This window comes from Eublepharis macularius, chromosome 12 (genome assembly GCF_028583425.1).
Source record: "Eublepharis macularius isolate TG4126 chromosome 12, MPM_Emac_v1.0, whole genome shotgun sequence".
NCBI classification, from domain to species: domain Eukaryota; kingdom Metazoa; phylum Chordata; class Lepidosauria; order Squamata; family Eublepharidae; genus Eublepharis; species Eublepharis macularius.
Genome location: NC_072801.1, coordinates 47,349,976 through 47,372,292, shown reverse-complemented (window position 1 = coordinate 47,372,292; position 22,317 = coordinate 47,349,976). Strand labels below are relative to the sequence as shown.

At 46.5% G+C, this 22,317-nt stretch overlaps 2 protein-coding genes across 3 annotated transcripts in view; one reads left to right on the top strand and one right to left on the bottom strand.

The window, feature by feature from the left end:
* The window catches only part of AP2A1 (adaptor related protein complex 2 subunit alpha 1), a 30,040-nt gene extending 20,588 nt beyond the window's left edge, over positions 1–9,452 (bottom strand). For both annotated transcript variants that reach the window (XM_054992619.1, XM_054992620.1), the window contains exons 1-4: positions 9,298–9,452; positions 2,780–2,848; positions 576–718; positions 86–279 (exon numbers count right to left, since the gene is read on the bottom strand). In XM_054992619.1, coding sequence (XP_054848594.1) covers positions 86–279; positions 576–718; positions 2,780–2,848; positions 9,298–9,364 — 473 coding nt within the window. In that variant the 5' untranslated portion in view covers positions 9,365–9,452. The remainder of the gene's footprint in view (positions 1–85; positions 280–575; positions 719–2,779; positions 2,849–9,297) is intronic.
* Positions 9,363–22,317, top strand: part of TSKS (testis specific serine kinase substrate) — a 29,702-nt gene continuing 16,747 nt past the window's right edge. Inside the window, 6 exon segments of the mRNA XM_054993711.1 lie at positions 9,363–9,460; positions 9,966–10,080; positions 10,535–10,560; positions 15,788–16,022; positions 18,017–18,115; positions 20,516–20,599. Coding sequence (XP_054849686.1) covers positions 9,363–9,460; positions 9,966–10,080; positions 10,535–10,560; positions 15,788–16,022; positions 18,017–18,115; positions 20,516–20,599 — 657 coding nt within the window.

Genomic DNA, 22,317 nt, shown 5'->3' with positions numbered 1-22,317 from the left:
GGGTCAAGTTACCCGAGGTCCACAAACATCCCCCTCTCCCCTCACTACACACAAGGGGGTCTTTTCTCTGAAGGCATAGGCTCACCCGGCCACCAGGATGCGGGGGATCTCAGAGGCAAAGGCCTCAGCCATCTCGCGGCTGCCCACGTTTGCAATACAGTGCAGGGCCAGGCACATGAAGGTGGGGTTGCGGCTTGCCAAGTCATTCTTGATGGCGTTGTTGATGAGGCGGATCAGCTCACTGTTGGAGTTCACCAACACTGAAATGAACAGGTAACCCTGGGCAGGTAGATAAAGAGACACGCAGGCAGGGGTGAGCTGGGACTTGGGAAGAAGCATGGATACCACCACCTTTCAGGTAAGGGTGTTTTTCAAATCAGGTAAGTTTAACAGAGCCTTACGGTATTTATTTATCAGTCTATCTAGTAGTACAGTTTTATCTTAAACTTCCTCCACAGAGCTGATGGGAGCTCTCCCTTTTTCCATTTTATCCTCACAGCAACCCTGTGAGGTAAGTTAGCTGATAAGGAAGCGACTGGCCTGAGGTTCTTAAAAGAATCTGGACCCCAACGTACAATTTGCTTCTCTGTGTACTTGTTGGAGCTGAGCAGGTTGACGGCCTCCATGTGCCCAAAATCGATGTCATGGCCCAGTAGGAAGATGAAGAGCAGCTTGCAGACATATTTTTTCTTGCTGTAACCGTCCAAGGCTTTATCTCCTGACAGGGGAGAAAACAAAGGAATGTCAGTGGCTCCGTTCAAAGGAGAAAGATGACAATAGGATGGGCACAAAGAGAAAAGTCAGTTGTGAGAACATCCAAGTCCTTTAAGGATGCATCCATATTTGAAATCTGGTGCGGGGGTTGAGGAAGGGGGGAAAGGCACACTTAGATTTATCTTCCAGTTTATCTTCCAGATCTCTACAACTCCCCTACAGGTCCTAGTGATATTCCCTGCTTTCTAGGTTAGTTTTGAAGATTTTTGTTCATACAGCACCAGCCTTCAACCCACAGGCTGGGGCCCACATGAGGGTCGCAGAGCTCCCACCCCACAGCTGCATCACAAGCCCCTATACAGCAGGGATTTTTGTTTCAGCTGTCTTTCGGAGGGACAAGCCGTGCAGAGAGGAAGGCATCTTGTTTCTCTTTGCATGTGTGCTGAGAGAGCGGCAGGCTGGCAAGATGAGGTCAGAGAGCAAGAGGATCCCTCCATGATTCTGACCCTTGGCTTGTTCCTACTGTGAGGCGTGCGCACAAGCGCATGCACACATGTACTGCGCATGCATACGTTGTCTTTTGGTCTGCAGCCCCCAACCCAGGCCTTGACAATGTGAGGTCACAACTCTGCTCCCCATGCTTCATAACGCATGACTCTGATGCCATGTTACTTCCTGTGGGTCCTGGCTCTGGAAAGGATGAAGATCACTGCTCAAAGGTAAGGTTTTCAAAGTCCAGGAAGAACCTTGCTAGTGGTTCAGTTTGGCAATTCCTGAAGTCTGCCACAGTCATCCAGACTATATGATGGATTGAAAGAGAAAGAAATGCTGGAAAGGATTGCCATGAAGAGGAACCCAAATTGCCAGGTCTTTCTGGGAGAGATGAAAGTAAGCTGTCAGCCCAAACCCAGGTTTTAGTAAAAATGGCTGAACTCATGTTCAGAATTGTAAGTGTTTTCAGGCTCTTTCAGTTCAGATATGTGCTGGCTCGGATGATTAATAATACCGGCAGAGCAGTCTCTGAGTTCCCCAGAGATTCAGCCTTGGGAGACAGTCCTCAGAGAGGCTCCATATTTACTCCCTAAATTTTCATACAGTTGAAATGCTAATTAATAGCTTGGCCCTGATTGGCTCTTGAGTTGCCGAGTGATGCACTGAGTCCTAAAAAGGATGGCTTCTCAGCTCACGCAACACACGTTCTTTTTCATTCTACTCCATGCTGTTTCATTATGCAGTATGGCAAAGAGAAGCTGAACCTCGGCGTGTCTCCTTGCTGGCTGGTCAGGCACGGGAGAGGGCTTGCATTCTAATGGAAGGGTGAGATAAGCGACGAATGGATGTCAAGCAGAGATGCTTAGGTAGCAAGCTCTTAAATTATTAGATAGGCAGATTTTATGTAGCAAAGTTTTCTTGTTTTATGTCTGTTGCCTGTGTAAGAGGGCTTCAAGCTTTTTGCATATTACGACAGCACAATTCCTCTGTTGGCAATTAAGTTCAGGAAGGAGGAAAGGGAGTTCTGTGGGTTAAAGGGACTGGGATAAACAATTCCTGGCTTTCACGGTACCATGAATGGTGCCAGCACCAGGAATGGCAGGATTAGCTGGGAGGAAAAAGGAGACCATTACTTAGATCAGAGGGCCTGGGAACTGGACTTGTCAGCGTCCTGCCTAGGGAGCCACAAACATACTCCAGCTGTCACCATTTTAACCCTCAGTGCGGGTCATCCCTCATCTGCCGCCTGCGGACGCGCAGCAAACACCACCTTGTGGTAGAGGATCGCTAACAGGAAAGCAGAAAAGATGAGAAGAGCTGAATCAGGTTAGGTGGTGACTGTTGATAAGCATGGGCGGAGGGAAGAGGAGAAACAGGCATGAGTAAGACAGGATGACTAAGGAAGCTGTTGAAGAGCTGTCTGGAGCAAAGCAGCCAACATATTGTGCAGGTGAGGAGAACAGGGAGAGGGTGTTGATGTTTGTTGTGGGCAAGCAAAAGGCATAAATCAAATCCTGAAAACACAAGGTTAGGTACAGAACACACCGTACCTTCCAAGACTACAAAAACTCACCCTTGAATTTGGAACGGATGTTGGCCAGCTCCTTGTTGATGCGTTTGATTTCGGCCTCTTTGCTCTTACCTGTAATCGGAGACAAAGGAATTCAAACAATGGAAATGCCAGTCCTTTCTAGAGGCTGCCCCCGCAACCCACCTGGCTTGTTAATGAATGCCTACTTATTACGAACAAAATCAGGCGAGGAGAAATAGGGCAAGTGGAGCCAGGATAAACATAAAACAGGAAACATAAAAGGAGTCTTGTGTCACCTTAACAAACGGTTGGTTGCAGCATAAGCTTTAGCGGGTGACAGCCCACTTCCTCAGAGGCATAAAGCAAATTCTTACTCAGCAGATGTAGACAGACAGGCATGCATTTACTTACTTCATTTATACCCTTCCTTTCTCCCAAGTGGAGACCCAAAGCTGCTTACATCAGTCTCCTCTCCTCCATATTATCCTCACAACAACCCTCTAAAGTAGGTTAGGTTGAGAGCATGTGACTGGCCGAAAGTCACCCAGAGAGCTTCCAAAGAAGAGTGGGGATCTGAACCTGGATCTCCTAGATCGTTGTCTGACACTCTAACTACTAACACTCTAACTGGTGGGGAATTATAAACAGGGGGTTAAAAGGCCCTGAAATGCAAAGCTGAAACAGAAGTGTCCCTGTCACACACATAATGACCACAAAAATGAACTACCACGCCAAAGCAAAGGTCTCAGATCTGAAGTGCAGATCAAATGAATACAGGAAGCTGCCTTACACTGAACCAATCATCAATAGAGGTCAGCACTGTCTACTCAGGCTGGCAAGGAGCTCTCCAGGGTCTCAGGCAGAGAGGTCTTTTATATCCCCTACCTGGTGCTTTTAACTGGAGATACCCAGGTGTTGCACCTGGTCCTTCTGCATGCGAAGCAGATGCTCTGCCACTGAACTACAACCCTACCCCTGAGCAAGTTTCTAAAGATGGTATCTCCCACAGGACAGGGAACCCCCTCCCCATTCTTATTTCCACTACATGCTTGTTAAGCAACCAGATTTGGGGGCTGCGGAATGCGTTCCTCAAGCATCACCAATGCTAGGCTTGCTCAGCAGGTATAAAGAAGTTCTCAGAGAACCAGTGCTCTAGTTCCCCTCTCTTTCTCCCAAGTCATGCTGTGGCACAGCAACAACAGATGGAAAACTTCACAACAATTACAGGGAGATCTGGTCTGGTGTCATGGTCAGAGTGCTGCACTAGAAGCCAGGAAATCTGGGCTCAAATCTCCATTCTGTTCACCAAGTGACCTTGGGACAGTCATTCTCTTCCTCAGCCTAATAGTGTAAACTGCTATACCAGCTCCTGGGCGGGGGAACAGTGAGATAAACATATACTACATATCCCATTGGACTAGAATCTGGGAGACCCAGGTTTGAATCCCCATGGAAGGTTGCTGGGTGACTTTGCACTTGTCATACAGTCTCAGCCTAACCTACCACACAGGGTCATTGTGAGGATAAAATGAACGAGAGAACAATGTAAACCATGCTGGGTTACCATGGAGAAGAAAAGTAGTGTATAAATGAAATAAATAAATGATAGATAACAGCCAAAATGGCAGCCATCCATCAGCTTTCATGATGGGAGAAGAAAAAGCCCAGCGGGAAAGACTTTGCAAAGGTTCACATAACCCTAGAGGAAAAGCTGTACTCTGCATACACCAAACCCAAATGGATCCCGTGGTACGTGGCTGCTATTGATGCTATTGAGGCGTAATGCGCAATGGGGAATAACCATTTATATAGTGAAAGCTTGCTCAGGGCTGAAATTGCAAGTAACTCAAGGATCAGAGTAGTTGCTTATATGGGGGCGGGGGAGAGAGAGAGATTGTCAAACAGCTTTTTATTCATAGATCCCTGACCAAATGCAACAGCTAGACCTGTGGAGAAGGGACAACTATTTACATGTCAGGGGTTAGTACACAGTGGAAGATGTTCCTTCTAAAAGAAGGATGCACTAATCCCTGACATCCCCTACACACTTGTACATTGTAAAAATATGGTATTCACCATTTCCCCTTGCCCACTTTTGATGTAAGAAGAGCCTTGTTGGATCAGACCAGTGGTCTATCTTGTCCAGCATCCTGCTCCACACTGTGGCCAACCAGTTGCCCTGGAAGACCAAACAAGAGGACACACAGATCTAGACCTTCCCCTAAAGTTGCCTACTAAGTCTGGTATTCAAAGGTTCACAGCTTCTCAATGTGGAGGTTCTCTATAGTCATCATGGCTAGTAGCTATTGATAGACTCATCCTTAATTAGTCTAACCCTCTTTTAAAACCATCTATGCTTGTGGCCATCACTGTGTCTTCTGGCAGTAAATTCCACAATTTAATCACTCACTGAGTGAAGAGGTACTTCCTGGTATAAAAGAGGAAAAGGCCACACACACACAGCACTCCTTGTATTCATTGTGACTAAAGCAGGGAAACCTGCTTCATAGGGGGGGGGATTGCTTCCTCAAGGCTCACTGCTAGGAATCTAAAAAAAAAAAAACTTAGTTGTAGAATTATACAGCCTGAACTGCTCTTCACTTTTACCCTGCCAGTACCCTGTCACTGAGCACTGAGAAATGAATGGCTGGACTTCACTGTGCTGAGGAAAATGCAAACAAATCTTTGGGAACCCAAAACACACAGCCTTGAGATTCAGCCACCTCAGGGAAAAGAGATATTTTACAAGATGGTACATCATCGAAAATGAGCAGCCAGTTTACACGTTACATCTGCCCACTGCTATGGCCAAGAACACTGGAAAAACATCAAGATGGCAGGGTGAGAGGCCTGTAAAATCATGTATTCATTATATCCTGAGCGTAAGACTCTGAGTAATTTCTATGGGGCTTCAAGAGGATGCCACTGCTATGGGACTCTATGCTCCCAGGCCATTATTCCCTGCCGAGATTCCAAGCCCACTTAGGAATATCAGATTTCCTCCACATCCCAAGGCAATGCCCTTCTGAATATGAGAGGCAACACTGGAGTAGCTGGCCCTGGCTTCTATGTCCTATTTGTTGGTCCTCCAGGGCAATTAGGTGGCCATTGTGTGATGCACAGACTATTGGTTTGCTTCAGCAGGGCATCTCTTCTGTTCTCATTTCACTGCAGCCATGGCACTGACCATAGAAGTAGCTATGCCTGCCTCTGCAAAACAGCACATGCCTGCCAGCACTGAGAGACAGCCTCTTCTCTGGCTTTTCCGGCTCAGAGGCAGCACTTCCCACGCATTCCCCAGTGCTTCCTGGACTGCCTGTTAGTTACTTGATGCCAAAAAGAGCCGATGGCTGCCGGATTAGGCAGATCCTGTGCAACCCTCCCCACCCTCACAACTGCCAATACACACTTCTCTTTCCAGCAGACCCAACACCTGTGATTCAAATACTTTGTATGCATACCCCATCCCAAATTATGAAGCCTGGGGCCTTGGGAAACACAGCACTCTTTCCCAATGCACCCACCACTCTGAGCTAGCTGCACTTTTAGAGGGCAAAGTATTTGGTTCCACTTGCTCATTTCTGAACTTCTGTCCCCACCCTCATTTCATATGCATTTTGCAGCTGGGATTAGAGACTGAGAGGCCACTTTTAACAAAGAGGGATCTGGGATCAACTGGCACTAAAACAGTTCATTGCAAAGTCTTTGTATGTTTGCCAGCCGTGCTCAAGAAGAAATTAGGAGAGGTGCATCTTTTCTCACCCCTTTCCATTTTATGACCCCAGGCAAAATTCTCTTAAATGCAGTCATTTAAGGAGCCCTGTTCTTCTCTACATCTGGTCATCCTATACAGAACAGCTGTGCTGCATTAATTTCAGTCAGAAATTTACTTTTTGTCACTGTGGTTTCTTCAAAGCAAAACAGTCTAGGCACTGGTGCCTCAAAGACATTGAGAGTGACTCATGGAGCTTACACCTCCATACACAGCAAGGTCAGAAGCAGACCCAAGAGCAAAGCAGAGCTGCATTCGAATCCTGATCTTGCAAGCAAAGAGTGAGATCCAACACGTTCTTTGCCAATCTGGTTCTGCTTCACATGGTTGAGCCACATTGAACTCCCTGCCTCAGAGGACTCTCCTCGGAAATTCCAATGCAATGAAGATGTCTTAAGGAATGCTGGAGCATGTAACATGGTCACAGATCACTACAGCCCTGCCAAATTCTTGTTTTAAATCAGTCTCCAGGATGATGGTGGGCAGTCATTTTTGTAGTCAGATATTTCTATGGATCAGCAAGGTTCTATAAAATCGATGGCTGTTGTGGGTTTTCCGGGCTGTATTGCCGTGGTCTTGGCATTGTAGTTCCTGACGTTTCTATAAAATCAGTTAGCGGGGGAGGGGGAACCTCAGGCAAATTCACAGTATAAAAATGGTGATGCAAAATAAAGCCTATCTACTTTCACCTAAAATGTACTACTTCTTGCAAAACTGACATGTTGCGCAATGTGGTTTTTTTTCTGCCAAGGGGGGGGGGGGCTAGCAGCACAACCCTAAACGCAGTTACACCCTTCTAAAGCCACTGACACCAATGGACTCAGAAGTGTGTAAGTCTGCCAAGGATTGCCTTGTAGGATTATTAAGACAGCACTGAATCAAGAGTGCTTGGATCAGTCAGTTGCAACCTCCAAGCATAAAGCAACTACTCAACACAGACCCCACCCAGAGAGAAGGGGAACTCAGATTTCCCAGGCTTCATATATAACTCTCGTTTCCTAGAACTTGTTCCAAGATGGTACTTTAAAAATTGTTTTCTACTAGACTTCAACTAAATCTGGACTGCTTCTGTAAATGCATAAAACACCTTTTTGTGCCACACTGATTGTCTGGAGACTGTCAAGACCTTCGTTCCTGGTATTCTTTTATAAATCCTTTTGGAGCACGACACCATGCTGGGAGCTTCAAATATATACTCTCCATTCCTGAAGAATAAGGACCACCCCTTTGGATCTCAGTGTGAACTGCTCCTCTCTCCACATCCATGGGTCACAAATCTCATGGAAAAATGAAGCTCTCTCACAGCAAACAGAAATACTTCCATAATTTATTTAGGCACAGAATGTGTCTTTGCAATAAAGGATCTGGCCCCCCACCCTTTTTGTTCTTTGCATTGCTGTTCTCCTCTCTGTTACAGGCAGCATCTTTGGCTGGCCAATGTGCCAGCTTCTACACATCCATCTAAACCCTCCACAATACAAAGCCAATCAAACAGTGCCATGGCTCTACAAAGGTTCCCCAGAAAAGAAAAGGGCAATTCACACACAGCCCATCAGTTCTACCGAAGTGTCCATGAGCGCATTACCCATCTGCCATGTCCAGCCCTGAACTCTGAACCTAGTTCACCTGCATCTGAGCCAAACCTGGACCCCTTTTGCTGTCCCTCCAACCTCCTTCTCCCTTAACCTACCCTGCAAACCCAGTATGCATCGTACAGTGGTTGGGGTGAGAGAACAAGATCTAAGAAACAGTGGTTCGAATCTGCACTCCAGTATATATGCTCAATGGACGATCTTGGGCCACGGACTCTTTCAGCATAACCTACCCCACAGGGCTGTTGTTGTGAGCATAAAATGAAAAAGAGGAGGACACCGTTGTAAGCGGCTTTGGGCTCCCTTTATAGAGAAAAGTAGGGTGCATAAATATGAAAATAAATCAAACATATGCCCCTCCGTTTGTTCCTCCTATGCCTCCTTATGCCTCTTCTCTCAGTCCCTTTTCACAGCTTTCTGACTCTCGCCCCTTCTATCACTTCCACCAACTCAAAAGCCCTGGAGACTGAACCAAAGCTGGACCTTCAATCCTCACATCCCTTCCAGAAGCATCTCCAACCAACACAGTCTTCTCTCGCCCTGCCACTGGCAGGTCTCCCAGTTTTCCTGCAGACCCCCAAATAGGGTTGCCAACTCTGGGTTGGAAATTCCTGTAGATTTTGGGGGTGGAGTCTGGGGAGGGAAGAGTTTGAGGGGAACCTCAGCAGGGTATAACGCCACAGGCCATCCTCTAAAGCAGCCATTTCCTCCAGACCTGATCCCTGTAGCCTGGGGACCAGTTGTATAATTCCGGGAGATTTCCAGGCCTCACCTGGAGGTTGGCAATCCTACCAAAGAGGATGCCTATCTCCTGTAAGGCACCCACACACACGAGGCCCGCTCTCCCCGCCAGGCGTGCCAAGATTCCCAGGAAGACAGAGAAGCTGGCGGGAGTCCACTCAGCTAACAGCCCGCTATCAGGCCGCCTCCTTGCAGCTCGCTTGCCTCCCCCTCGTTCCCGCCCGAGCCTTCGCTGCTGCCGCCGCCTCAAACCAAGCCCGGCTGACCCCTGGCGCGCCGGAAGAGCCCCTCCCCACAGCTCAAGCTCGTTGCTCTCAGCAGCCCGCCAGGGTCGCAGGCCTCGCCCCCACTCCAGCCCCCCTTCCCCTGCCAGGCCCCTGCCCAGCGCACAGCCGCCCGGTTCGCCCCACGGTCCGCAGCCCCTCCCCTCCCACTCGCCGCTCCGGTCCGCTCACAGTTTCGGATGTCGGAGATGAAGACTGCCAGGCCCCGCATCCCGTCTCCCTTGGAAACGGCCGGCATGGTGGCGGTAGCGGATCGGGACCCGGCGATGCTCCGTTCCGCTCCGCGCCCGAACCTGGCCCAGCAGCACCGAACCGACCCGGGGGGACTCGATTGGCCGGTTGCTCCGTCCGTCACCTGTCCCTATCACGTCCTATTGGGTCACTATGCCGCCTCTCTACACTAGCCAGATTCCTATTGGCGAAAGTCAAACCAGCTTCCTATAAAATTGGGTGCTAGGCATGAATCCCGCCTGAGTCCCGCCCCGTAAGATCCGGTGGGCCCGTATGTCAAATAAGTCCCCGGCCGCTCTGCATTTGCCATTGGGCGAAGGGCACGACAAAACCCCGCCTAGGCCACCATCCCTCCCGCCCCGGAGATAGTCTCTCTTTCTCATTGGCCACTAGGAAATGTCGTTCAAGCTCCACCTCGCCCTTTCCCCCGCCTTTCGTGGCTCTTCTTGTGAAATCACCAAGATAGGGTTTTTAAAAAAAAACTCCGTCCCGTTGACTGCCAGTCAATAATCTTCTAGTCTCTCATTGGACAAAATAGCCCCTGTCCGTCAAACCAAACTGCTTCTCCTATTGGTTTAATTAACGAATCACTGGACTAGTGGCTAAAGCAACGCAAGAGGGAGAAGATCGGGAAGGAGGAGCGAGTGTCGTCATCAAGTTTGGACCAATCAACGCTGGGGTGGAAGCGGGGAGTCGATCGTCGTTCTGCTTCTATTGCCAGAAGTGAGTTTTTTCTCGAACCGATTCTCTTTAAGATAGAACCAGTAAGTATAGTGGTTAGAGTCTCAGACGACTCTCAGGGACCCAGGTTCGAATACCTGCTCTGCTATATAATAAAGACTAGTCCAGTAGCACCTTTAAGACTAACCAACTTTGTTGTAGCATATGTTTTCGAGAACTGCAGCTCTTGGGAACAGTTTTCCAGATCCTATTCTCTCACCCCAACCACTGTACCATGCATACTGGGTTTGCAGGGATAGGTGAAGAGAGAAGGAGGTCGGGACCCTCTGGGCATGTGAGAATCAGTCTCACAAAATGAGAAAAGAAAGATTTGTAAGGGATTAACATTCCTGCGTTTAGATGCAAAAGTGCAGGCTGTTAAGCAAGTTTACAGCTACTATAAATATTTATTTATAATTATTTATTAACAAGATTTTTATCCTTTTTCTTCCCTCAGGGCCACCAAGATGGCTACTTGGAATGGTATGGGAAATTTTAATAGCTGAAAAAATAATTGCACAAATTAAAGCCACACAAATTCCTCTTAGAAAAGCACCTATTGAGAAAAATTGATCCCCTTGTCATTTGTTCAGTCAAATAAGAATTTGGCACACTCCCCAAAATATGATTATGTTATGAATAGTCTATAAATACAAACACATGCAAATGTACACACACCCACATATACTGCAACTCTATTATATAGTTATAGTATTTTACATAACCTCCAAGAAGATTAAAAGAGTATGTATATATTATAAGTGGTTTTTTAATCTTCATAACATTATGAAAAATATTGTAACTTTATGATACAAACAATACATCATTTACATAATATTGCATAGTATACATAGTCAATTCTTGCTACATTTGACTGACCTGTACCTATACTGAAGAAATGTTGCTATATGATTAAGTTGCTTTTCATGTTTTGTAATCTGTCTTGAGTCTCAGGAGAAAAGACAGGCTATAAGTAATAATAACAATAAATTACACAAATGGAGGTGATTCTATAATTATACAGGCAGGACAAATGAAACAAACCTTTTCAGTCTAAACAAAGTGGCACCAGCTATAGGGAAAGTTCTTTTTGTGTAAGTCTTTCATATGTGCTCCTTGACATGTAAGCACACATTCTTTGAATCTTTTTAAAAATTATCTAAAATAGATTATTTACATCATTAATATAATATTAATAAATGCCCTTGTTGAGTAAGTCAGCCTATTCAGATGCAGAGTTAACATCCCAGAGGTGCACCAGTCTAGGCCACTGATTGCTAATGGTTAAGTCCATATGTTGAATTAGGTCAGTTCTCACAGTATGATTGATGTGTGTGGAATGCTTATGCATGTACACAGTTTGTCCAGGAAAGCTCTTAGAAGCTTTAAACTTCATGTGTTGCCTTCATCAAGCACAGAGTAAAATGGTGTCGAAAATGTATTCTTACCCACCAAGGTATGAGAGGCATGTTTATCTGGCTAAATCTTTTACCTGAAATACCTCTTGGGTGTGTGCTATTTGGGGAAACCCATTTGTTCTCTGAACTATATGTGAGTTTTCACACAGAGGCCCAATAGCACCCCCCGGACTGTTTCAGGTTGGGAAAACAGCACAAGGAGGAAGGCCAAAGCCCTTCTCAATATGCATTGTGGACTTGATCCTCACTGAACACTGCTCCTAGAGGATCTGAGGAAAACCCACAACTCCTATGTGATTGTGTGACATCTCATACAGTGGGTCCCCATCACTAATCTGTGTATTTTGTAATGTGTAAAGAGACTGAAAATTTAAATTCCTTGCCTCAGAAATGACTAGGCTGTCATAGAGGATGCTGAAGCTTGATGAATACAGTCATCATGTTTCTAGCAATAGCAGGTTTGGGTTTCACTGTGGGCCTTTCTGCTGCAGAGTCCTGACAGCAGTTCACTATAACATAACCCTGACAGTCCATCATTCTGCCAACTTCTACCGTGGCTGCAATACACAGGATGGCATTACATTTCATTTCTTCCCAAGCTCTCCTTGAGATTTGGAGGGAGTTCATGGCCAGGGGATAAAATGCAAAATCAGCAGCAGCCAGGGAAAGGTATGTCTCCATCTAGAATGTCACAACCTTGAAAGGCAAAGAAAGACAATGACCTCCTCCGCAAAAAAAAACCCAGCCAGTGGTTTATTCGGACAGAGTGAAAGAGAGCTATAATTAATTCCATCCAAATTCAATGCTACTCACCCAATAAACAAGGAGAAAATGCTGAGAACTTAGAAGAAGAAAGAAGGAAAGGAAGGTTGGAATTAACAGAGGCAGAACTAAGGAAGCAATCGTAATCAGGTCTGCTCAGAAGGAAATCCCATGCTATCCAGTGGGACTTACTTCCAGGAAAGTGTCTTCAGGATTGCACCCATAGTTCATCAAACCCAGTTGATAGATCTTCCTCTCCCTTTCAGCACTATGGTCTTGGTCTGTAGCTCCTTCTCAGGAAGACTGTACTGACATCATAGAATGTTGGCAGTAGAAGGCAAAGGTGGAAGAGAAGGCTCATGTGATCAAAGGCACCATGGCAACTGTTGTGTGGTCATGGGAAACAGATGGGAGACCCTAGCCGGTCTTGGAGTGTCAGTTGGCTTGGAGGTGGTAGATATTCCCTGTGGTGCAGGAGAAGAAAATCCACACTCGAGCCAGAAATTGATACCCAACCCACAATGGCCAATATTGTGGTGAAGACCATCTGGCAGTCCAAGGAGATAAATGAAGCTGGAGACACCCCAACAGGAGCGGAGAGTCGGGCTCAGGGCAGCAAGGAGAAGCTGGGGAAGTCTAGCAGCGTCAAGGCCTTCACTAAAAAGAAGAAAGCCGTCTCTTTCCATGGGTGGGAACCCTGGGAAGGCGAGGGGTGGAGGTGGAGTTCAACACACTGCTTGGGACATATTGAGAAGGGGTTATTGTCTTAGAAGGGCGTGGTAGAAAGAATCTTGGCTCGGGTGGGCATGACACACCAAAGAGAGCTTGATCAAAGCTTAGTAATTCCCCTGATGGAGAGATGCATTGGAAACCCACCCACTCTTTCTTCCATTACGGAACAAAAGTTTGTGCCCAGAAGGTCTTCTGTCACCCAGCCACTGACCATACCCAGACTATTTAACTTCAGCAAGGTTACTGGATCATGTGCCCTTAGCCGTAACTGTAGCCCTTATAGCTACTTCATTCCCTTCAAGCAAGGCCTGCAAGCACTTCGTCCACCACACCGCTCCATCCTTCTCCTCCCCCTACCCCTAATGCAATTTATTAGAAGAGCCATGTTCTTGGAAAAGGGTACAGAAAATGATGGCACAAAAAAGTGTATTCCAATCCTTATGCATGCTTGATGAAGCAAGTCTTACAATGATCAGGGGGAGTTTGCTTCCATATAATTGTGCATAGGATTGCAGCCTTCAGCTCACTGACCAAGTTGAGAGTCCAGAAATCTATCTGGTGTCTTCTGTCACTTTAACCTACTGATCCCAACAGGCCATCTAATCCACCCATATGCTTCCTGGTGCCCACTTTCCCATTCCAAAGCAAAGAGTCAGTCCTGGCTTTCCCTCACTATATTGGCACAGAAGGTACTTCAAAACAGTCCTGAAAGCACCTCTTTCAGCTACCTCCATCATAGAAGTATACATGGATTGGAACTTCCCAATATTTTGTAATTGGTCCCAGCACCATTTGCGTTTAGCTACAATGATTGTGCTTCCTGAATCCTTACCCAAGGTAGCCATTTTGTGGTGGTACAGCTTTCATACACATTGGATAATGCACTTTCAATGCACATTAGCAATCATTTGCGAGTGGATTTTCCTGGAATACCCATGTCATGAGCTCGGCTCACCCAAGCTGGTAGTCCACAGTTTGAGCACTCACACAAAAGCCAAGTCCAGTCCATAGTCATAACACGAGGTAAACACCAGGAGTGAGTCCAGAATCCAAAAGCCAGGTCTAGTCCAGTCCAAGGTCAGTTACTGATAGCATCGGGTCTAGAAGCAGACACACGATCCACAGTACACAGAGCAGTTGCAGGTAGTGTAACACTTTGCTTCCACACCTGGCAATTCCTCCAGGATAGCTTTTATAGCCAGGTGTGGTTTGCAGCCAGCTGGTGGGGCTCCATTCTGATGCTACTCATCATCACTCTCCAACAGCTGGTAGCGGCTCAGAAGGCGAGCATTGTGCTGTCTTTCCTGTAGCTCCAGCCTCTGCCTTTGTCTGCGGTGCTCTTTAGGTGTGGATGAACCTGGGAAAGTGGAAGCCCCTGGCTGGGCTTTCCCTGTAGTATTGGAAGTCCCTGGCTGAGCTTCCCCTGTGGTGTTGGAGCTGGAGAGTACCGTGGCTGTCTCAGCTGCTGGTTGTGAACTCTTTATTAACCAGCAGCTGCAGCTTCTGATCACCGGCTTCTGCTGAGTGAGGGCTGGCTACACAGAGCTCCTCCTGAGGAGTCCTGGCTGGCTACACGAAGCTCCTCTTCTCCCAAGGAGTTCTCGCTCTCACTGAGCCCCGACCAAGCCATGACATCCCAGTTGCAACCTATTGCTATTATCCAACTAATATGAAAGCCGCTGTCTTCAAAATTTCACAGGCTTAACTAGTCTGAGAGGCCTGTTTTAACTCATCAAACCAGTGCTCCCTCTTAAAACCCAGAGATCCTTGTTCTCGTCTGTTCTCTGCACTGGGATATTGACATATTTTTGGACTTAGGAAAAATGATAACTATATAACTGAAAACGGGATAATTAATTGAGGGTTCTAGTCCAGGAAGGGAAAATAGAGACTAGGGCCCAAGCATTGGGGATGGAAAACTGGGAGACATTTCTGGGGATCCAGGGAGGCCCAGTCCAATTTGCAAACCTGTATCCATGATACTGTTCCTTATTTAATTTCAGGTATAAATATTTTTAAAATGGGTTTTGTAAATTGTGAGGTTGAATGCATAGAAGAGGATTGTGTGGACCTACATATTACAAGGTTGTAGAGACCCAGAAAAATTGCACTTGAGCCCTGATTGCCAAGAGGAAAGGGCTCTAAATGCCTTAAGAGATTTTTAGGATACCACAATAATCTTTGTTTATTTTGTTACATCAAACTAATACAGCTATCCCTCTGGAATTTGTTAGAAGATCTAGTGGGTAACGTGACAGACTAGGAGGGAGAGAACCAATCTCTAATCACCTCAGTCATATGCTCCCAATGGGATCTTGGACCAGACATCGTTGCTGGGCCTAATCTACCTCACATACTTTGTCATGAGGATAAAAAAAGAGAATGGATGAGATCAGGGCTTTTTTTCAGTGGGAACGTGGTGGAACGGAGTTCTGGAACCTCTTAAAAATGGTCACATGGCCAGTGGTCCCGCCCCCTGATCACCAGACAGAGGGGAGTTTAGATTGCCCTCCGTGCCGGTGGTGCATAGGGCAATCTAAACTCCCCCCTGTCTGGAGATCAGGGGGCGGGGCCTCCGACCATGTGACCATTTCGCCGAGGGCGATTTAAACTTTTTAAAACTCCCCCCTTGTTCCAGCTGACCCAAAGTGACGTCATTGTGAGGTCTTAAGTTCCACCACTGAGTTCCACCACCTCTTTTCCCAGAAAAAAAGCCCTGGATAGGATAAAAATGTAATAGGCAGATAGATAAGGGATGTCATCCTATTCTCCTGGCTAATGAACCATTCTCTCCTCAGGGTTGAGCCTCACTTGACCAGCGAAAGCCCCAACCTCAACTTGAAGCGATCTTCTGCCTGTACCAATGTTTCACTCCTCAACCTGACTGATGGGGAGCATGATGACTCTACCACTGAGAATAAGCCCCCAGATGATGGGGATCCGCCAGAGGGAGCAGCTGGGGAAAGAAAGGATCCCTCACTCCCTGTCAAGGCAGGATGGTCTGAGGATGACTATGACACTCCCATCCAACAGGTGAGTGAAAACTGCAAACACGCATATGTGCTGACATTCTTGTTTTACCCTAAAATGGCATTGTTAGAACCACCAAAAACTCTCCCTTCTCAAGCAGGAACAGTAAAGAGGTGTCTGGAGGCACCTTAACAACTAACAAAATTTATTCCGTCTTCAATTTTCATGAGTCAGAGCTCACTTGAACGTTTGAAGTAAGCTCTGACTTAATGAAATCTTACACTGGAATACATCCGGTTAGTCTTCAAGGCACCTCTGAATATTATTGCTGAAAAATAATAACTTGGATACCCTCTTGGAATTATCCTCAGGCAACGACCAGCAGAGCCTGGCCTGGTCATATATTTTAAATCCATATCACTAGTTTCCTGACGTTCCTCGCAGCTGACACACTTCAGAGCCTTGTGACATGACTGAGCTGGCCCCTTCTAAATAGTTGGGCCACTATAGTGTTGCAGCAAGCAAACTGGGTTGGGGTTAAACAGTCAGAAACTAGAATGATATTGCTGATACCTCGAGTTTCTACTTCTGCCATGCATCTGGAATGTCTGTTCTGAGGCTAAAATTGGTGCAGAACTTGGAAGGTTGGCCTCATGTGGGTGGGGATGGCAGCTGTGGCATCAGATTACAGAAGCTGTACAGTTTCAGCTCCAAAATCAACACTGGCTTCCTGTGGCCTTTTAGGAAACATTCTAATGGTATTCTGTAGAGCTGACAGTTTAGAAACATAGAGCTGGAAGGGATCTCAAGGGTCATCTAGTCCAACCCCCTGAACAAGGCAAGAAATTCACAGCTACCTCCATTCCCTCACCACACCCCCTCACCCCCAGTGACCGCTGCTCTATGCCCAGAGGAAGGGAAGCAACCTGCAGGATCCCTGGCCAATCTAGCCTGGAGGAAAATTCCTTCGTGACTCCAAAGTGGTGATTGGCATTGCCCTGGGCATATAAGAAGAGACCACAAGAGCCTAGCACGGGCTCATCCCTTCACACCGTGAGCTTGAACAGCCATGACATGTATCCCAAGGTTTCATTTCTATTAATTATGAATTTGTTTCTAATCCTAAACTTCCAGAAGGCAGGATTAATGGCTATCAGGGACTCCATTAGATTGGCCACTTTGGGAAAGCAGCAAAGCAAAACACTCCTAATTTGCATTGTTGTTGTATGCCTTGAATTTATTCAAATTCATGCCCATTTAAAAACACACTGAGCCGCTTCTATTTCCGTGGAGCTAATAAAATAATGGACTGACACATCTCCTAAATATATGGCCCTCCCTTCCAGGTGCCCACCGATGGCGGGCAATCTCCCAGCAATTTATGTCTCTGCCTGCTGATTGCCAGCTGATTGCTGGGAGGAGTCAGGCCAAGGGAAATGGATGCGTGTTTGCCCTCGCCCTGGTCAATGACTTCATTTCCAGTGCAACCCAGAAGTGATAGCACTGACAAATTCTTTAACACTAGGCCACATTTTGAGCCAAGTGTTACAGAATCACTGTGGTACAAACTGTTGTTTCTGGGTTGTGCCAGAAGTGCCACCATGAACCGAGGCTGTGAGTTATTGTGGGTAAGGGGGGACCTGGCAACCCTAGTGGGAAACATTTTGCTGGTAGCCCTCTTTGCCTGCCTCCATGACAGGAGATATTTTTTTAAGGTAGCAGCGTCTACGCCACTCTGTTACTTTTGAGGAAAAAGAAGAAGTGATGTAGGATAGCTCTAGGTTCTGATGATTCCTAGACCTACCCTAAGACTCTTCCGGGTTTTTTCCAGAAGTGACATGACGGTGCACAATTGCAGCCTCCCCCCCGCCATGTCCTTACCCCCGAACCTCTCACCAGTTGCCAGGCACAGTCTGGCAACTTTATTTAGAAAGAGCGATCCCCATCCTCCCACATTTTAAAGTTTATGGGTTGAGATGTGTGCCCACGACATGTGGAGAAGGCAGGAGCAATTGGACTACTCACCTGACCCACCCCCCTCTTGCCCTCTCCTCCAGCAGGAAGTGAGCAATAGCGGCCTCTTGCGAGCCAAGGACTCTATCACCAGCCTCAAGGAGAGGACGTCCAAGGTCAACCGCCATGTTCAGAACCTGCAGGTCTGGAGACTCTCACCATACTACCACCAGTTCCAACATTCAACACACAACCAAGGGTCTAGAACAGGGGCAGCCAGTAACAAACCCCGCCTTACAACAGCCCTGCCTGCTTTCTGAAAAGCTCGGCAGGTGCCAGGAAGAGTACTGACAGGTTCCATGGCACCCGTGGGAGCCATGTAGAAGAACCCTGGTCTAGACTCCATCTTAGCTCTTGTGGTCACTCATGAGCTAGATGGCTGCTTCTTAAAAATGGGGGGGGGGACTGTATGGAGGCGTTTTTGCTCCATAATTTTTACTCCCCTGACCCGATTTGAAAAACTTCGAATTCAGTGGATGCATTTGCCATTTGGGGCTGCAGTCCAACAAAGCAGCATCCTGTCCAGAATACCAAGCAGGCATTTAGGGTTTCTTCAGTTTCTGGTCTTTGTCATATGCTCACATAGGTCCTTTCAGTGTCAACCCTATATCCTAGTGAGGTGGGTGGCCGTCCATTGATCTTCCGCTGACATCAGCACTGCTCTGCCCATACAAGATTTCCTGAACAATTCACAGCCCCCTTTGCCTGACGTCCCCAGCTGGGTATGTTGTAAATGTCAGAGTTACTCCCACAAGGAGAGAACCTGAAGGTGCTTGTGTGGAGTCTAGTTTGATCATTTTGATTAGCAGTATGTAAATGTAAGAGTTACTGCTACGAGGAGAGAATGTGTAAAAACCTGAAGGAGCTTGCGTGGGGTCTAATTTGATCATTTTGAATAGCAGCATGTGGTTGAATTTCATGTATTTCGGACTTTTTGTGTGTGTTGACTATTAGTCAGTTAGTGACTTGGTTTTCCATAGATGATATTAATCGTCTTTTGATGAATGGAGTAGAAAATCAACAAGCTTCGTTGGTCTAAAGACTCACGAGTAGAGATTCATTGTTTTAGCTGTTCTTGAAACAGGAGATTCACGGTCAAGATCTCCTGCTTTTTAAAAAATAATAATAAAAGCAGCTGGCAAGGACAGATTGAGCTTGTAGTACATGAGAATAGTGGTTAGCCTTTTCTTAGTACTATATTTCTGATTTATACCTCCTCCTCAAAGCTGTGATTTGAAGCAAACATAGATTCTAGAAAGGGGGGGGGGGGACAGGCCATTTATTTGAAAAGGTTCGTGAGGCGTAACCACACAATACATTGTCTTCCCTGCTGCCTGCATGGATTCTGTCAATGAGTTGTTCTGTGGGAATTCTGTGCTCAGAACTGAATTCCCAGACACACAGAGGCCTCTTTTGTATTGGGCCCATGGGGAGAATGGACTTCAGCCTCCCACCAATACCATTATCCTGACCTGAAACAGCACAAGGGAGCCATAGTTTGTCCTATTGGGGAAACTTGTGCATAGCCCATGAGAACACATGTAACCCATCAGTACATATAAGTATCCTCACCAGGGCAAACAATAGCCCCTGAGGCCATTTTGGATCAGGAAAGTGGCACAGTAAGCCTAGGGTTGTCAATTCAGCTTGGGAAATTCCTGGAGATTTGGGGGTAGTGCCTGGGGAGGGCAGAGTTTGGGAGGGGTCAGAACTCAGTGGGGAGGTGATGTCATTCTAGGACTTCTGTTTCTTCTCGACTGTGGTATGTCATAGAGTCTGCCATTCAACTATGCCATTTTCTTCAGGGGAACTGATCTCTGTAGTCTGGAGAGCAGCTATAATCCTGGGAGAACTCCAGGCCTCACCTTGAAGTTCGTAACCCTATGTAAGCACTGCACAGTGCTGGTTCCAGGTTTTGCCCAGACCCGTCACACTTCCCTTTGTACCCACACACCTGTCTGTGTCCCCACCTGACTCCCCCACTCACAAGCCTTCCTACTTTCTGTACTCACAGCCATCTGCACCACATTCATGCCCTTTCCCCACGCTGGCGTGTGCAGCTGGGAGTGCTGCTGCTGTGACTGTCAGGAATGCTGCCTTTCTCTACCACCCTCAAGAACTTGCCCATCAGTGCTGGAAAGCTGAAAGCATGGGTGGTGGGGCACTTGTAAGAGAGCGGGCAGGGAAGGGCACACGGAAAGGTGGTAAGAGAGGTACACAGGTTGCGGGGGGGGGGGGGGGAGGTCCAGCAACAGTGGGTCCGGCTGGAAGCGCTGGGCCCTGGCAGCTTTCCCACTTCGAAGTATGCCCTGGCACTGCATCCCAACCTGAATTGGGCTCCCTCATACCTGGGAATTCAGTTCCAAGCAGGAAACCTCCAGTGCTTGTTCAGTCTACAGTTCCCATCAAAGACATGAGGATACATATATCATGTAGTTAGGATGGATGTTTGATCAGGGAGCTACGGCTGCCTCTTCATGTTAGGTTGCATTGGAGAAAGGTTGCCCTCTCAGCCATTCTCCTTCTGCTCTCCCTGTGCGCAGAGTGAGTACACAACCCTGTGTGAAAACCTGGAGCGGCGCAGGCAGGAGGCTGAAGACCTGGAGGAGTACTGTACTCAGCTTAAGGTGAGCGAGAAGGGTGTGCTGTCCCCAGCAAGTAAAGTTCAGGGACAAGCCATCCACAGTCTGTCACCTAAAGCCACTTGCAATATGATTTTGTTTTTCATTTTCTTGTCCTTTTGTGGGGACATCATTCTTGGAAGGAGAAAAGTCTTTTTTTTTAAATGAAGATTACTTTCATAGGATCAACAGGACACTGTTACCATGATGGCAGATCTGCCAGCTCTCCCATTTTAATTGATTACCTTTTCTTATAGAAAGCTCAGAATAGCTCCCATAGCATTCTCATCCGTTCCTTGGAGCTCCCACCCATCTTGCCCATGCCTGCTTACCATCACAAACCCCAGTGCTGCTGCCAGTTCAAACACAAGGCCCATTCAGAGAAAGGGAGTTCAATCACCCTCTTTTCCACCATGAACCCTAACCTTTCCCAACGTCACCTTCACTTTCCTACTTCCCAAACAGGTGCTTCCCTGCTCTGACACTTTGTCCTCCTCGAAGATATTATGTCCCAGTAGAAAAGTATGCAGACATCCAGAATTTTCTTCAAATTTTGAGCTGCAGCTGCTTGTACTGCAGAAGAGGCAAGCCATCTTTCATTCTCAGCTGAGAAATGGATTGCCTCTTCAGCCTGTGATGAAAACTTCAAATCACCATAGCATCTTTCGATTCTCCAGCATTTTCCTCTGTTATTTTCAGAGGACTCAGGGGCTACAGGAACTTGCACCCAAGACCACAGTTTAATTACTGACCTAGATACACATATGTGCATACAATACTTTTAAAAGTTGCCCTTTGGATATGAGCTACGTTGTTGGTCTTTGAAACTACACCTAACTACACATTACAGATTGTTTTTTGAGTTTCTGGCTTCCAAATTTACAAGTGCAAGTTTGTTCATGACTGATGAAGATGGAGGCCATGATATTCATTCTTTGAAGTTGCATTGTAAATGCATACTACCCATCAGCTTCTGGATTTTTACCTTCAAAATTACTTGCACGAGGTCGCTCACAACTGATGAGTAGCTGGCATCTTGTCTTTGTTGTGTGTATGTTGTTTGCAGCTTGTCCATTCCTTATAACATATGCCTTTTGTAATAAGGTTTTTTTGTAATCTTGTAATTATAATAATTTTTTCACATTTTGGCATTTTTGTATTATATGTACCTTTAATAATTCTCTTCATACATTTTAAATATCATTCTTAGACCTCTGGTATTCAGTACCTCCTTTTTTTCTAGACACACATTCCACCTTAGCACCTCCATCTCTTCTTTTCTCCTACTGACCCATTTAGGCCCTCCACTTGGTATCTGCCCCTTATATACTAGTTTATATTGGAGGTGAGTGGGTGCCTTTCATACATCACCTCTCAACGGAGCATACTGTCCCGACATATGCTGAGCAATTTGAAACACACAGAAACCCTCTTTCCTGACACTCCCAGCTGGGTCTCTTACACGTCTAAGAATTCCCACCACAAGAAGGATCTGTGCTAGAACCCAAAGGCACTTACATAGGATATAATTTGATAATTTTGATTAACTGTGATTTCACATAAGCGTATGAGGAAGAATTGCACATTTTCAGGAATTTTTGAATGTGTTGACTGTAATTAGATTTGCTTGTTTTTCCACAGATGATGTTAATCTTGCTTTAAAATCAACTAAAAATTAATTAACGGACTAAAAGAGGCATTAGTAAAGTTTCAATGGTTCACCG